Below are 16,907 nucleotides of genomic sequence, written 5' to 3'. Positions count from 1 at the left end.
ATGATGTGTATGTGAAATTTGAGTTTCTCTGTAAACTCTGTACCGTTTATGTACATTATTTTTGTAAACAGCTGCGATTTCCCTTGAGTAGGTGGTATAGAACTATTTTAAAATAAATATCTGTACTCTGCTCTTTGGAGATATGGAGCCTTTAGATCACAGTGGGGCTAAGAAGCTCAGGTTGGAGCAGGGGGCAGAGTTGGATAAAGCTTTAGTGTTTTCTGAAATAGAGCCCTTGGGTGATCTTCCTGATGGGCATAGTGATCCAGGATGGGGGTAGGGGACCATTGGACAAAAGGGAACTTCCCCCGGCAGAAGGGTCTGACCCCTGTGTTGTCAGATTGTTCAGATGAGAGGAGCTACCCACTTTACTATCCCAAGCTTTCACAGAGCTAGTATCAACAGACGACTCTGCAGCTGGAGGTAGAAGGAGAGGATCCTGTTTCAGAGGGTCTTTGTGGTCTGGCTAGAATCTTCCTTTTCCAGAGAACAGCAAGAGCTCTAGTTAATAGGGAATGGGACTCAACAGAGGCTGATCTTCGTGTGGGTGGGGCTATGGCTATGTTGTATCCACTGCCAGTGGAAGACCTGGTTATTCAAGTATCCTAAGTTTTCCGCTATTACAAAGACTTTACTATTCCAGTGGAAGACAGTGCATCATAGAAGGATGCCCTGGTTAGAAGGATGGAAATGGTTCTGAAGCAATGTTTTGAAATGGCTGCCCTGGCTCTTCAGGCTGCGAGATGTAGTAGCTTCATATTTCGAGATTACGTGTATTGGGTCCAGCAAATCACAGTGAGTGAGTATGCAGGAAGTGTTTCTCTGTATGAGGCAGAATGATTGGAATCTGAGATGGCCTTTGTGGCAGGTCTTATATGATCTAATTTGTACTTTGGCTAGAGGCATGGTGTCTTCGGTAGCTGCTAGAAAATTATTGTGGTTGTGTAACTGGTTGGCAGATGCTTCTTCTAAAATGATGCTGAGCAAACTTCCCTTCAAAAGGAAATTTCTGTTTGGGGAGTTGGAAAGATTGGTTAGGCATTGCAGGTGCAATACGTCCTTAAAATTGCCAGAGGACAAGCCTAAAGGTTCCCCAAAAGTGGGTTTTGGTAGGCCCAAATGTAGGGAAACAAGGCATTATAGGCCAGGCAAAACAAGTTCTTCCTACAAGGTCTGCAGTGGTTCTAAGCTAGAGTCCTTTTGTTCCAGTAAGAGATCCTATGGGGATAACTGCACTTTGGGTACAGGAGGTTCCAAGAGTTCCCAATGAAATGTGGGGGACACGTTCTCCTGCTCCCCCAGTAGGAGGGCATCTGGCAAGATTTGTAAGGGTAATGGTTCTGTATTATGTCCAAACAATGGGTCCTGTCAATGATAAGAGATGGCTACATGCCTTACAATCCGGTCTACTTTGGAGAGACTGCTGAACTGGAGGCGGTAATCTGGTTCCAGAGGAGGAAAAGGGATCAAGTGAGATATTCCATTTAATTTGTAGTCCCAAAGAAAGAAGGCATGTTCAAATCTATTCTGAATCTCAAACGGGTGAACAAGGCTTTAAGGGTTCCATGTTTTTGGATGGAAATTGTTTGCTCCATAATGGTGTCACTGCGGAGAGGAGCATTTCTGACATTATTGGACCTTTCCAAAGCATATTTACATATTCTGATAACTTTGATTTGTGATTCTAGGTAACAGTTCAGTTTTCTGCATTGCCTTTGAACTAGTGATGGCAGCAAGAACCTTTTCCAAGGTAATGGTGGTAATTACAGCTCTGCACAAGGAAGGGATGATGGTTCATCTGTACCTGGATGACTGGCTGAGAAGAGCAAAGTCAAAGGAGGAAGGTGCAAGATCAACCTTCAGAGCGATCCAGGTGTTACAGGGTATGGGATGGGTGACACACTTTTCCAAAAGCAGATTGGAAATCTCTCAGTTCATTGAATATTTAGAGGCAAGATTCAGTTCTCTGAAAGTCAGCGTGTTCTTAACGATGGATGGAATCAGCAAATTCACAGCACAGGTCTGGAATCTGCTGAAGTGGCATGCTCCCAGGGTCTGGGATTATCTGCAGGTTTTGAGCTCCATGGTGGCTGCCACAGATCCAGTTCCACGGGTGAGATATAACATGTGCCCATTGCAGAGGTCTCTGCTGATACATTGGAATGCTCAATCGCAGGATTTTAAGGTGAGGTTGGAGTTACTCCTGGATGCAAGAAGTCGTCTCTTGTGGTGGCTGTCACCTCAAAATCTGAGCAGGTGAGTACTTCGGATCCCTGGCTTGGGTAGTGGTAATGACAGATGCAAGCTTCAAGGGTTAGGGAGCTCTTTGCCAAGGGAGGTCAGCAGAGGGAGGTGTCATGGTCCATCATTCATTAGGAAATGAGAACCTTAAGGAAGGCCTCACAATCAATTGTTTCCTTAGTCCAAGGTTAATCTGCGAGAGTATTCTTTGACAATGTAGTGGTAGTGGCACAAGAAGTTGGCTAGTGAATCTAGAGGCCAGACAGCTATTCAGATGGGCAGAAAGGCATCTTCAGGCTCTCTCAGTCACTCACATGGGGGGGGGGGAGGGGGGGAGAGAGCATTCAGGTGACCTAATCGGAGTTAGCAGATGTAGCTTTCAACCTGATTGTTTGATGTTTGGGACCTCATGGTAATGGGAAAGAACTCCAAAGTGGCACAATCCTTTAATCAACAGAAGGAAGCCACTTCTGTGGGAGTGGATGCATTATTGCGTCCATGGCATTTCAAGGTATTCTTTATATATTTCCCCGTGGCCCATAATCTGTCAAGTCATTCAAAAAAATAGAAGGGCGTTGGGGGGAGTGTGATTCTTGTGGCTCTGGATTGACCAAGAAGCTGTGGAATGCAGATTCTTGATGACTCCAGTTGGAAGACCTACTGAAATTGGATCATATCCCAGATATTATTCATCAGGGTTCTGGAGAATCTGGATCCCTTTTGTCTCAAGGCTACTCTGTTGCATATGAGTCTGGAAAATATTTGAGATTTGGTGTGCAAAGGCAAGAATTTCTCCCTTTAAAGTTGTAATTCTGGAGATCTTCTCCTTCTTATAAAATGGTCTTCAAAAAGATTTGGCTGTGATTTCCCTGAATGTGCAGGTAACCATGATAGCCTGTTATAGGGAAAAATTCAAGGTTGAGACTATAGTGGCTCATCCAGATGTTTCTCGTTTTTTTTTATGAGGAGCGAAACACCTCCATCCTCCGCTTTAACACGTTATTCCACAATGGGATTTGAATTTGGTCCTACAGGCATTGTGTGCAGCATCATTTGAACCAATTAGAGATGCAACTATTAAAGATCTAACATTGATAGTGGTATTTTTATTAGCTAAGTGTTTGACGCAGCATATTTTGGAGTTACAGGCACTTTACAGTAGGGAAATGTATCTATGCTTTACTGAAGAGTTGTCCATATGGCCAGTCCAGTCATTTCTTACAAAGGTGGTCTCTTCATCTTACTGAACCAGTCGGTAGACCTTCTGATCTTAAGTGTTATTTATCCAGTGAGACTAGAGCTTTGTATGCTTTGGATGTAAAGCAGGCATTGCTCAGATATTTGACTGAGGCAAATTCATTCAGGAAATCAGACCATTTGTTGGGTCGGAAGAATGGAAATGCGGCTTCTAAGTCTACAATTGCCAGATGGCTTAAAGAGGCTATTGGTTCAGTTTAGATTTCTAGTGGCTAGAGCCCATTCTATCAGGAGTCCTGTAGTTTAATGGGATGAATGTGATTCAGTTTCATTTGCAGAGATTTGTAGGATTGCTACTTGGTTGACCTTACATACTCTCTCTAGATATTATGGTTGGATATGCAAGCTAAGGAGACAGCCTTCTTTGGGAACAGAGTATTGAGAGCAGGCTTGTCTGGTTCATAAGAACATAAGAAAATGCCATATTGGGTCATACCAAGGGTCCATCAAGTCCAGCATCCTGTTTCCAACAGTGGCCAGACCAGTCTACAAGAACCTGGCAAGTACCCAAACACTAAGAACCCATGCTACTGATGCCAGTAGTAGCAGAGGCCATTCCCTAAGTCAACTTGTTTAATAGCAGTTAATGGACTTCTCCTCCAAGAACTTATCTAAACCATTTTTAAACCCAGCTACACTAACTGCACTAACCACATCCTCTGGCAACAAATTCCAGAGCTTAATTGTACATTGAGTGAAAAATAATTTTCTCTGATTAGTTTTAAATGCGCCACATGCTAACTTCATGGAGTGCCCACTAGTCCTTCTATTATCCGAAAGTGTAAATAACTGATTTACATCTACCCGTTCTAGATCACTTATGATTTTAAAGACCTCTATCCTATCCCCCTTCAGCAGTCTCTTCTCCAAGCTGAACAGCCCTAACCTCTTTAGCCTTTTCTCATAGGGGAGCTGATCCATCCCCGTTATCATTTTGGTTGCCCGTCTCTGTACCTTCTCCAGTGCAACTAGATCTTTTTTGAGATGTGGTGACCAGAACTGTACACAGTACTTTTCTATCTGAAGGTAGTTTAGGTATGTTCCAGGTATACTGGACTAGTCTGGAGAGAAGATAAGGAAGGAAAAGTTTAAATCTACTAATTTTCTTTCCTTGAATCTTTCCAGACCAATCCAGGATTCCACCTAGTGTTTGCCATCACTCTGCTCTATTTGCATGGATTCATTTAGATGTTTGTGTTTGACTAAGGTAAGGGTCCAAGTTTTTATTTCCTCTGCTCATGGGGGGTGAGTTTAATGTGTTGCTTTTATACAGTTATACTGAAGTGCTGCTGTCTTCACTGTACCCTATAGGGAATAGCATTAGCAAATCAGAATCTTTTCTGTCTCCATCTGCTGAAAGGCGGGGGGTGCTAAAGCTAGACATACTGGATTGGTCTGGAAAGAAAATTAGCAGGTAAGAAACCTGCTAATTTTTCCTTTCCTTCTATGCCTTCAGCCTTTTTCCAAGTATCTGAAATGGTCCATTTTTGCTCTTTAAATCACCTCCTCTTACCATTGATGGTGTTGGTTGCTAAGAGCGTGTATCCAGTGCTTAGTCAAATATTTTTAAGAATGATGGCTCAGTGATAAGTTGACTATGCCAGATTTTTTTTATTTTATGTGCTATAAAAAAAAAAGTTTTTTTTTTTTTTTGTATGTTCTCACTCATAGGTCTGGAAAGATCCTTTTGGACTATTTATAAATAAATACATAAAACAGTCCAATAGGACCTTCCCAGATTTATCTGTATGTGTGCTTATGTAAATATATGCATATGCAAATAAATAGTTTGTATTCTCCCTGGTGTGCTGAGGGGAAGCTTAAAAAAATTTGAAATGAAAAGGTAAATGCAGTAACAGTATGAGATTATAATTTAAATTATAGAAAATATCATTGTTAGCATATCTATCTTTTCATTCAGAAGAGTTGAAATGAAGAGACAAATTACTTTCCTTCATGATACAAAATATTCAAAGAAAAACATTTTTTCTCTGTGTTTATTGTAGCATTTCAAAAGCGCACATAACAAAATAAAAATCCTCACTCCATACCAATTGTGTAAGCTGCTTCTCTACTTAGCAGGAAGAATTTGATCCAGATCAGTTCCTAAGTACAGAACCTCTCACGTTACTGGATCAGATTGTTCTGTGTTGACTGTCACCCACGCACACACTGCCTCTACTAATCGTGTCATATTTCAAGAAAGTAAATATTTGTGACTGGGTCCCGAATGTGACTTCTTTCAGGAGTATGTGGAAGTTGCAGGAGAATAGGTTAAGGAATTTGGAAACTTGGAAGGTAACTTTCTAGCAGTCCATACAGGCTGTTTGCAACTTTTCCCATGAACTTTAATCTGAATATTCAAATCAGATTTATGTGCACAAATGTGCCTTGAAAATTTGTGAGTAACTAGGGCTAACATGGCACAAAGATACACCCGCTCAGGAGCAAGTGTGACTTTGTGCTTATATATTTATGCACATACTTTGACAGTTGAAAGTATAAATGTGAGTCCTGTCCCTGCTCCAACTCTGCCTCTCCCCGCCCGCGGATCACCTCTTTGCAGTGCACATAAAAATGAAATTACTTTTCCGTGTACTTTCACACGAACAACCTTCTGGGATTTATACATAGAAATCCTTTTGAAAATTACCCCCTTAATAATATGATGGTATATATATTACCCCCTTAATGATATGTTGGTGTGTGTGTGTGCGCGCGCACACACACACACACACACATATACATTTTTTAAAATAAATAAATGGTGGGGTTTTGTTTTTTTTAAAATGTTGCACAGTACCTGAGCTTTACAGCTTTCTTCTGCATGTACAATGAAATGGCATTCTGGGCTTGGTCATGCTACTGACTGAGGTCACAAGGAGCAAGAATTCCAATGTCAGAACTGGAAGATTTCTTGTTTAGTCAAGCGTGTGCACTTATTTATTGAGGAAATAATTATATTTATTGCAGCAGTGATACTGGAGAATGGTAACTAAGGACATGAAACTCTGATTACATTTGCATCTTGCCTTTATTTTATTTTATTTTTTTTTAATGCTGGCACACAGGACCTGACTTTAAAACATGGCTGGCGAACCGGTGCAATTATTCCAGAGTTAAGATCAGAGATTAAAATCATGAACACAGAACAGTACATTCAAACCATGACCTGGCTGCAAGGTTTGACTGGATTACTGGAACGTATGCAGGTTTGTGAAAAAAAACAAAACCCTATTGAGCTTTCTTCTCTGCCAAGAATTTCAGTTTATTTTTTGTAAATTGATGGTATCACAAATGTTTCTTTCTAATTCCACTGTGGTTCTAGTGGATTTAAGATTTATAAGTCAATTATTACTAAATGGATTGCATTTTTATTAATAAATAAGTAGATTGGCTGACCCCCATCTGGGTTTGTTTTGCTTAGGAGTTTGCTGACTGAGCAAAGAAGGTGGAAGGAATATGGCCTTGATACTTTCGAGAAAAGACCATTGTATTAACACATCCTAGCATGCAGCTAAAGGAAATAAATCAAACATTTTCTTTTTCCTTTGCTGCATTACATATCTGGGTTAACACAATGGTAATCTATATACGTAACGTTTGTTTCTTTCTCTGATACCGCTTTCAGTGTTGTATAAAAGCGATTAACAATGGAATTAGAATTTCATTTTTGTCTAGGAAAAGGAACTAACATCTTGCTCATATGATTTTTTTTTTTTTTTTTTTTGCTGGAGTGAAGGATATTTCATTATTAGCTGAAGAAAATCTGATTAGACTTTCAACTTTCTAATTGTATTTTCTGATTTATTGGCATGTGAATTTATGCTTCAGATTTGGAAAGTCTGAGACTGCATACACATTGGAACATACCAAACAAAATAGAGCCCTGGTTTTGAAATGCGTATGCTGTTTGAATCTGCCACATATTATAAAAACCAGAAACTTTTCTAGGGTTAGCAGAAAATATTTGTTTGCATTGTTAATGAGCTATTTTAAGTTATCTTTAAAACCTGCCTACTTATGGTCAAAGAGAGAGATTCCTCCAACCTCTCCCAGGGAGCTAGAAATACTCATTTCTGATTGCTGCCTTGGTACTGTGTGTTTCATTCTTGACTAGTTTTTGTTTTAAAACCTGTAAAGTGCATTATCATGTAGCCCTAAAGAGGGGCAATAATCGGAGTGATGCAGGCACGCCCATGTTTACCTATGTAAAATCTGATTATTGTCCCTTCTCTTCCCAGTGCAGATAAAAGTGGGCAGAATCTGGCTGGGAAATTCCATGCAAAGATTGATTGTGTTCTCACTGTGAACTTTTACACCTGTTTCAATACATAGTAACATAGCAAATGATGGCAGATAAAATGGCCCAACAAGTCTGCCCAGCAAAGTGTTTAGGGTCGTAACTGCCGCTTCGTGCAGCCCACCTCCTGTTTAGGGTTACTCCTCCACTGCCTTTTCAGGATTGTAACCACTATTTTGTGCAGGTTACCACTCGTGTACCTCTGTGCTTCATTTTCATCCTCTTGCTGCTAGGGTCCTCTGTGTTTATCCCACGGCATGATACAAAACTTACGAATGTGGGTACTTTGTACCCCTGTTCCATGCAGCGATCAAATTTTCAAAGAGAAACTCTCTGAGGAGTTTTCCTTTGAAAATGAGCTTGCAATCCTATGGATACAAAAGTGTAGTCTCCATGAGGAGTTTCACTGGCTGGAAAGGACGAGGAAACACTTTGGGCCCTAGGTATTAAGCATTTTCCCACATAGACACAAAATAGGAGACCTCTTTGTATTATTGGGAGGGAGGGGTGCACTCATTCCACTTCTTGCATTTTCTTATATAGACTGTTTGTGGGTGAAAACTCGATTTCTTGCAGCTTTATCCAATTACTATGTGGTCCCTGTCCTCTGTTGTACCCCACCTATTAAATCACCTTATCTTATCTCTGGTTCTCCCCAAACACTTACCTCTGGTCTTTCTCTCTTTTACAGTGCTGTGTATAAAAATGAATGGTGGTGGTAATTGCAGTAGTATTAGTAGGCAGGGAACTGCAGAAATAGGGACTTTGCAGAGAAGTTTAGTTCTTTTGCATTTGATTTGCCTTTCCTAGTATGCTCAAGGCAGATTACAGTTTCAGAGAAGTCCAGCCAGTTGCCTTAACTGGACTGCAGTGCAGAACTGACAGCAGTCGTCTCTTCAGGGACTTCAGGAATCATGGGTTAAGCAAATGTCAAGCGATTCCCCTGACAGCGGAGTCCCTTGCAATATAAAGCTCTGTGTATAAGACCGTAGATTAAATACACCACTAAGGATGTGCAAAAAGTCACTCTCCTTGTCTAACATTGTAGCAAGAAATTAAAAAGAAGTTTTGTGTCCAGTTTCAAGGCAACCTCCAGTCCCTGTAAACACTAATCTGCTCGGCTTTTCAGGCTGTCTGTAATGAATATGCATGGATAGGTTTGTATGCACACTGCTTCATTTGTATGCAAAGCTAACTCTTGCATATTCATTAGGAATTTCTTGAAATCCTGAGTGGATTGGTGTCCATGGGGACTGGAGCTTGCCTACTCTTGTGCAAGGTCCTTTATGCAAACAATTAAAATCCTGTGAAAAGGTGAAGACTCCATAGTAGAAATCACTCCAGCTTCAGGTAGACTTCAGTGCAGCTATAATTAATGCATTCCTAGAGAAACCCCTGAGTGATTAGCAGATGAAGCATGGCTTTATGGAGAACAGGGCTGGCATGACCTACTGTGCAAACTTCGCACTTGCATAGGGCAGCATCTCCAAGGAGGGGAGGGTGACATCTCCCAGCTGAGCCCGCCCATAGAGTTTAAGTAGTGCAGAACCTGGCTTATTCTCTTCACTGCCTACTGCATCCTTCCTTGACTGTCAGGAGTGTCGCTTAGAGTATCAACGTCTTGTGCTGTGAGGGGCCAGACTCAAGGTATGAGGCACAAGATCTATGGGAATCATGAGGTAAGTACCATGAGACAGCACAGGAAGTTAAGCACCACTTCTGAGGGGAGGATTGGGAGGAGGCCAAGCTGCACTGGGGATTACAGGACAGAGAAGATCAGGGGGAACTGGGGAGGGGATGTGTGAAAGCTGTTTTTTTTTTTTTTGGTGGGGGAGGGGGAAGAGATGTGTGAAGAGCTTTCAGGGGAAGGAGGTGAATGCAGAGAGAATTTTCCAGGGATGGGAGGTAGATATGAGGAGAGCTTTCCAAGGTTGGGAGGGGCGTGTGAGAAGAACTTTCTGGGGGAGGTCAAGGGTAGGGGATGTGGTGAGAGCATTCTAGAGATTAAGGAGAGCGGAGATTGAACCTGAAATGGGGGGCAGAAAGAGAGAGAGAGAGCATGGGGATTAAGGAGAGGAGAAATGGATTGAGAAGGAGTGAGAGAGAGGGAGAGAAGATTGAGGATGAGTGGGCAGGAGCCAGGGAAAACAAGGGATCGAGGGAGGGAGACGGTACCCTGGCTAGGAAGGAATGTGAGGGAGAGAGAAATGAAGGGGGGATGTGAGGGAGAGAGGAATGAGGATGGTTTATTAGATAGAGGGAGATGGAGAAAGGAACTATGGTGTGGAAGGGGATGGGGGGCTGATAAGAGAGAGGACTCTGGATTTAGATGAATGGGGATTGGAGGGGGATATCCAGGAATGGAAGAGACCTAATGGAAAAGAGGAGAGAGGAGGAGGAATAGGGAAAGACAAGCAGGCAGGAAAAATCTAAAGAGGACACGAGGAGGAAGCAGGAGATGAGAACAAAAAGCGGAGGAAGAGAAAGTATTAAAATATCCACTTTGAAGGAGAAAAACAGAAAAGGGAGAGAACTTAAAACAGATAAGAGAGACAGAGTGAGAACAAAAAAGGAACAGAGAACAGAGCATTAAAAAAAAAAATATGCTGAGCAGAAAATTTTAACCAGAGATAGCAAAGATTGGAAACGATTTTATCTGATAGATAATTATTAATAATATCAGTTTTAAAAATATCCTGGATCCAATTCACAGTCTGACCTGGACACGTCTCTCGCACAGAATTTAAATGTTGATCAAAAAACTGGGTGACTTGTGCCTGATTTTCTGGTGCATAGTAATTCTCTTATCCTCCAGGATATACCCTAAGGCACTTGTTCTGGGTTTGCAAGAGTGTGGCTTTTAAGTATTTTTGGAAAGTAGATTGTTACAAATTTTTCCTGAGGACAGTCAATACAATCCCCAAATGAACTACTTGGTCACTACTGGCACTAATGTGAACAAATGTCCCAGATTTGCTCACCAGATATCTGGCAACCTTACTCTAACTCCAGTGCAATTTTAAACCGTGAATAAGGAGAACCCCCTGAAGATTTCCATTAGAGTCTGGGCGGGGGAGGGAAGAACAGCATGGTGGCTGTTTGCACAGGGCAGCAAATCAGGAGGAGAGATCACTTTTGGAGGGTGGGTTTAGGTGTGTTGGAGGAGGAGGAGTTGTGAGAGTTGAAGAGCAATTATACTTTGAAGGGAGGAGAGTAGGAGTGAGTGGACACTGCATTCTCTATGATCTAGCCTACACTGTAAGGGACAAGACTGCCCTGTTCTGTTTTTCCTGTCAGCTGAACTCATCATTGCCTTTCACTTTTGTTCCCATGAAGCTTCATCGCTGGCCCGTTTCTTCTCCCTCTGAAGCTTAGTTTCTAGAATTAGTTTAGTTTCTTTTTTTTGATAATCCGCTTTTTCATCAGTCAGTCAATCAAGGCAGTTTACATATCAAAAACATTAACGTATTAAATTCCTTTATTCATCTCCGATTATAGCAAGGCCGAATTCTAGGGCCTCTCTGCTGCATCAGTATCCTTAAATCGTATCTAAGCCAGAGTGGTAGAAATACTACATAGCTCAACTGGTATAGGTTCTTCCTTATTGTGCACAGTGGGGAATACTTTTACTGTTTGTTTCTTTTTTTTTTTCCCCCCAAAATAATTTTTATTAACAGGAAGACGTTACACACACTTGGGATAACAATAACATATGCAAACCGAAAACAGCATATAATATAATATAATAAATAAATATAAGCGGTGCACATAATTGATCGATCCAACAACTGAACCCACTGTAAGCGTATTCCTGGTTTTTCTTTTTTTATTCCCTCCATCCAATCCTGGCCCCCCCTCCCCCGCAGAACTAACTCCAAAGCATCCTCATGCATACCACATACAGACTTCCCATCACCCCCCCCCCTCGGAACCTCAGTTAAGACAATATGAGCTTATATTCGGTGTTACTGAGCTCAGTTTGCAGAGCAGGAGGAAACAGGGCATAACATGCATTCCAGCAAGCACTATATATCTTGAACGGCTTTCTCTTGCCAGAGCGGAAGTCCATATATTCCATCTGTAATAGAGGCCATCCTGCCAAAACACGCGTCAATTGAAGGCTGCGCCAAGGGATCGGTCCAGATAGCCAATATGGTGCGGCACGCCATCATAACCGCTAGGCATTCAAACATTGCTCTGGAACGCGTACCAGGAACCTGATCAGTCTGTTAGTGAGCCAGTAAAAGGTGACCCGCATGAGAAATGACATTACCAGTACTTTTATTAATCACGTCAAGAACTGACTTCCAAAAAAGCTCCATGCATGGGCACGCCAATAAGCAATGGTATAAGTTGCCCTCAGCAGTGCTACACCGGCTACAAAAGGAGACTGGGTAAGCTTCATATGAAACTGGCGAACATCATCACAGTAAATATTATGAAGAATTTTGAATTGGACCTTCCATAGCCCCACATCAGGCAGCAACTGGTAAAGAGCCGTAAAGCAGCTCTTCAGGTAGTTTGGGGCCACCGGTGAGTCCAACAAGGCAGCCCAGCGGGTCATAAGATGCTGCAATCGTCCTGGCTGGCCAAGTGATTGACCTAGTGTTTTCCAACCAGTAATCGTATTATGGAGGCAGGCAGTGTCAAAAACCTTGGTAGCAAACGTAGTTTCCGCTGTCAAGTCCTCTACAGACCATGCAAGGGATTGGATATAACGAGGGGCTTGCAGGTACGCATAAAAGTACTTAGTAGGCAGCTGAAACGTGCAGGACAGAGGAGCAAAATCTTGGATGACGTGGGAGTCCGGTTCTAACAAATGAAATCTGTATACCACCCCATTATCTGCCCAAGCCTGAAAGACAGCCCTGCTGTCCCACCCCGGCACAAAACTTGCATTCCCCAGAAAGGGCAAAAAAAAAGGGAATCTATGCCCCGCAAGCCCCATTGTCTCCGCAACCAGCGCCAGGCTCGGATACAAGGTTGTAACAATATTCTGGGGTAGGACAAAGTACTCCGCAGCCCCGGGCACAGCTGAATAATACTTAAAGGGGAGTTAGGTTGAGACATCTTATTTAACATCCCTGGTGCACAATAGCAGTAGGTCCCCGTAATCCCCTCACCCACAAACCGCAACTGACATGCCACATTATAAAGCCTGAAATCCGGCAAATTAAGCCCTCCCTGCTCCCTGGGACGTTCCAAGACTGAATAAGCCAACCAAGCCCGTTTCCCCCTCCACAAGAACTTTTGTATACTAGTGTGCAATTGTCAAAGATCCCCAGCTATCAACCAACAGGGAATCATGTGCAGCAGATAAAGAAGCCGTGGTACCAGCACCATTTTGATAAGGGCACTCCTACCAAGTAGGGAAAGTGGCAATGGGGTCCAGAGCTGCAGATGTGCCCGAAGCTGAAGGAGACATGAGGCAATATTCAGCTCATAAAGCCGTACCAGCTGCCGGGTACCCATACGCCCAGATACTTGATGTTGTCAGGAGCCCACTGAAAAGGAAAGGGGCCGTCCCAAGACCAGGCAGGTGAGCATTTAGGGCCAAAGCCTCTGACTTTCCATAATTGATTTTCAGCCCCACCACCAGTTGAAACTGATCAAAAAGGTGAATAATAGTAGGCACACTAGTGTGAGGTCGTCCCACAAACAAAAGGATGTCCTCAGCAAATAAAGCGGTCTTCAAAGGGTGGCCATCTACACTAATCCCAGTGAATCCCGGATCGCCTCGCAGCCGGATAGCCAGGGGTTCTAAGGCCATCACAAAGAGCAGTGGGGAAAGGGGACATCCCTGCTGGACTCCACAGTCTAAAGGAAAAGGGTCGGTAGGCTCCCCATTAAGCAGAATAGAGGTGCTAGGGTTACGATAAAGAGCCTTCACCCATTGGAGATAGGCCCCTGAGAAGCCATAACATTGCAGAGCCCAGAACATGTATTCCCAGGATAAGGAATCAAAGGCCTCTTCCTCATCCAAACTCAAAACTAAAGCCTCCGCTGTCGATTGATAGCTTAAGACCGCCAGCAATAGTCGTACATTACAGACCCCCTGCCGCCCCTTGACAATCCCCGTCTGATCATTATGGATAAGAAGGGGCAAAATTCCATTTAACCGGGCCGCCAGGACAGCTGCCAGGATTTTTACATCTACGGTTTAGTAAGGGAAATGGGTCTATAGGAACCCATGTCCAAGGGGTCGTATCCTGGTTTTGGGAGGATGACCATGACCAGACCGGTTGGAGGCCTCAGCAATGCGGTCAGTGAGCAAAAGATCAGCATAGTATTTCTGCATCGGGGACAGAACTGTGAATTTCAGTATCTTGTAAAACTCGGAGCCTAGCCCATCTTGGCCCGCTGCCTTCCCCAATTTAAGCTTGTGGATGACAGCGCGGATTTCACCCTCAGTGACAGGGCTGTTCAATGCAGTAACCTGATCTACAGTTAACGAGGGCCACGAGATCCCTTGAAAAAGGGATTCAGCGACATTGGCGTCCATAGGCTTAGTGGCATATAGAGACTTATAATATTCCCTGAATCTACGCGCAATGTCTGTGGGTGTACTCAAATGGACCCCCTGGCTATTTCGTATCCCCGTTACAGATGCCCGCTGGCCTCTAGGCCTATTAAGGTGGGTCATCATTCTACCGGCTCTGTTCCCTTGTTTATATAAGTGGTACCGATAGTATCGGAGCGATTTAGACGCCCTTTGGTGGAGTAAGCCGTTGAGAGCAGCCCTAGCCCTATCAGCCACCGCCTTTGACTTCCCGGTCTAGGAGGTCATATGTTGTTGCTGAGCATGTTTAAGAACAGTAGTTAACCTCAAAATTTCAGCGTTGCATTTTTTGTTTGCTCTGGCCACGTACGCTATTATTGCACCTCGCATCACAACCTTACCGGCCTCCCACACGGTCGCTGTGCTCATATCTGGGGTTGCATTATGTTTTAGGTATTCCAGTCAGTGATTTTGTAAATAAGTATGGAATACTTTGTCCCGATATAGATCTGGACGCATGCGCCAGGCGAATGGAGGGCGAGCCCTGGAGCCACATTGTATTATTACCGTCACAGGGGCATGATCAGAGATTAGAAATAGTATTAATACTGGCCTCCGTCACCGTCGGGGAAACAGCGATCCGAAACCAGCAAGTAATCCAACCGGGAATAAGACTGGTGGGGGTTGGAAAAAAAATCGTAAAGTCAGAGTCTCCGGGATGCAATAACCGCCAAATGTCCATTAATTGCAGTTCATCACATAAGAGATTGATGCCTTTACTCCTGTCCTGATTTTGCACAGGCTTGGGGGGGGGGGGGGGGGGGTCTGATGTCTAGCTGCTTGTTTGCGACTATGTTAAAGTCCTCCCCCCAACTACTAGGCGATAGTCAGGGAACTCAGCCAGCCGACTCACCAAGGAAGCAAAACATAGGAGAGAATATACATTTGGAGCATAAATATTACACAGTACCATTTTCTGATCATGTAATGTACCTACAGCAATCACATATCTTCCCTCTGGGTCTTGGTATGTTTGCGCCAGCTGAAATGGTAAATTTTTATGGAGGAGAATGGCGACCCCACGCTGCCTCGAACTAAAAGAGGAGTAGTAGCAGCATTGACTCACCCAGTCTCTCTGTAATTTAGCGTGTTCCTTATCTGTAAGGTTAGTTTCCTGCAGGAATACCACCTGGGCCTGCATGCGCCGGCTGGCAAGCGTAACTTGTGTGCGCCGGCTGGCTGCCGGCATGCGGTCTCCCGGCATGGCCGCCGTGCCGGGGGCCTCAATCCCGCCCCTGGACCGGCGCCCCACGCGCGCCCCGGGGCTTGCACACGTCACCGGGGTTACGCGCGTAACCCTTTGAAAATCTGCCCCTAAGAGTTTTTCCAATAGACACAAAATGGGAGAAAAGCCTTAATGAATCTAGCCCATAGTCCAAATCAAAATGGGATTAGACAGGTTCCTGCAGATATTAGCCCGGCAGATTGGAGAAAGCCAGCATTTATTTCTGGGAGTGAGATACAAAAAATAGATAACTATTGTGGATCTGATGAATATTTGGGACGCAGACTGGTCACTATCTGAGGCAGGACGCTGGGCTCGATAGACCTTGGTCTTAACCCAGCATATTTTAATTCTTATGCCTCTGCTGGTGCCAGGGTTGCTGCCAATGGTGCAGCCCACTTTCCCAGCAATGCAGCCTGCCTTGGCATCACTTACTCTCTCCTCTTTATATTACTGGTTCTCATTTCAGATGTGGCCCAAAGCCACAGCATGACTGTATGTTTGCTCCCTACAGCGCAACTGTACATGTGCATTTATGTTGAAGACAGACAAAAACTGCCTGTTATAATATATAATACTGACATCTTGTGACCACTGCTGGTACTACAGTTTCTCTGGTTTCCCAGTCAGGAACCAAGTATTATACTAAATAGAAAACACAGTTAAGATTAACAAGGCTGTGATAAGGGACCACCAAGGTTTACATTCAGTTGTCATAGGTATTTGTAAAGTATATATGTAAATGTTAATCTTACAGCTATTTATATTTGTATTTATTTTTACACTTTAGGTTTACAGGGATGCAGAATCACAAATGGTTTTGCAGGAGTGGATAAAGGAAAGAAAGGAAATGAGGTAGGAATGAAAATGCTACGAACCTCGACAATGTATTCCAAATGCATTTGCTTTGCATCCCCTAAAACATCTCATCTGACACAGCTGGTTCAGAAACAGTGCATCACAGGGCAAGTACTGCAGCGTATTTAGGGGAAACTTTGCATAGTTTGCCTACTTGCAAGATATGAACGCACACACTTTTATACGCATGAACCTACTTTGCAGCTCATTTTTTTTACATTTCCCTTTGAAAATTGCCTCCATGGTACTCATGCACAAAGTGCCCATATACAGGTGCAAATCTGCTGTTTCCACAGGCTGTGGATCGGAGACAATATATAGTGAACATCCATTTGAAAATTCAAATGTACACACACCGTTTACTTCCCTCATCTAAACACATCCCTGGGAACACCTCTTTTTTTTTTTTAAATTATTTAACAGACATTATAAAACATACATCCCTACAATTGCAAATAAAATTG

The 16,907-nt window shown here is 43.3% G+C and overlaps 1 protein-coding gene across 2 annotated transcripts in view; it reads left to right on the top strand.

Annotated features, from left to right (window-relative positions):
• The window catches only part of NT5DC3 (5'-nucleotidase domain containing 3), a 99,751-nt gene that overhangs the window by 69,377 nt on the left and 13,467 nt on the right, over positions 1-16,907 (top strand). For both annotated transcript variants that reach the window (XM_029601499.1, XM_029601498.1), the window contains exons 12-13: positions 6,570-6,710; positions 16,376-16,440. In XM_029601499.1, the coding sequence (XP_029457359.1) occupies positions 6,570-6,710; positions 16,376-16,440 (206 nt within the window). The remainder of the gene's footprint in view (positions 1-6,569; positions 6,711-16,375; positions 16,441-16,907) is intronic.

This window comes from Rhinatrema bivittatum, chromosome 4 (genome assembly GCF_901001135.1).
Source record: "Rhinatrema bivittatum chromosome 4, aRhiBiv1.1, whole genome shotgun sequence".
Lineage (NCBI taxonomy): Eukaryota > Metazoa > Chordata > Amphibia > Gymnophiona > Rhinatrematidae > Rhinatrema > Rhinatrema bivittatum.
This window is presented reverse-complemented; position numbering and strand designations above follow the sequence as displayed.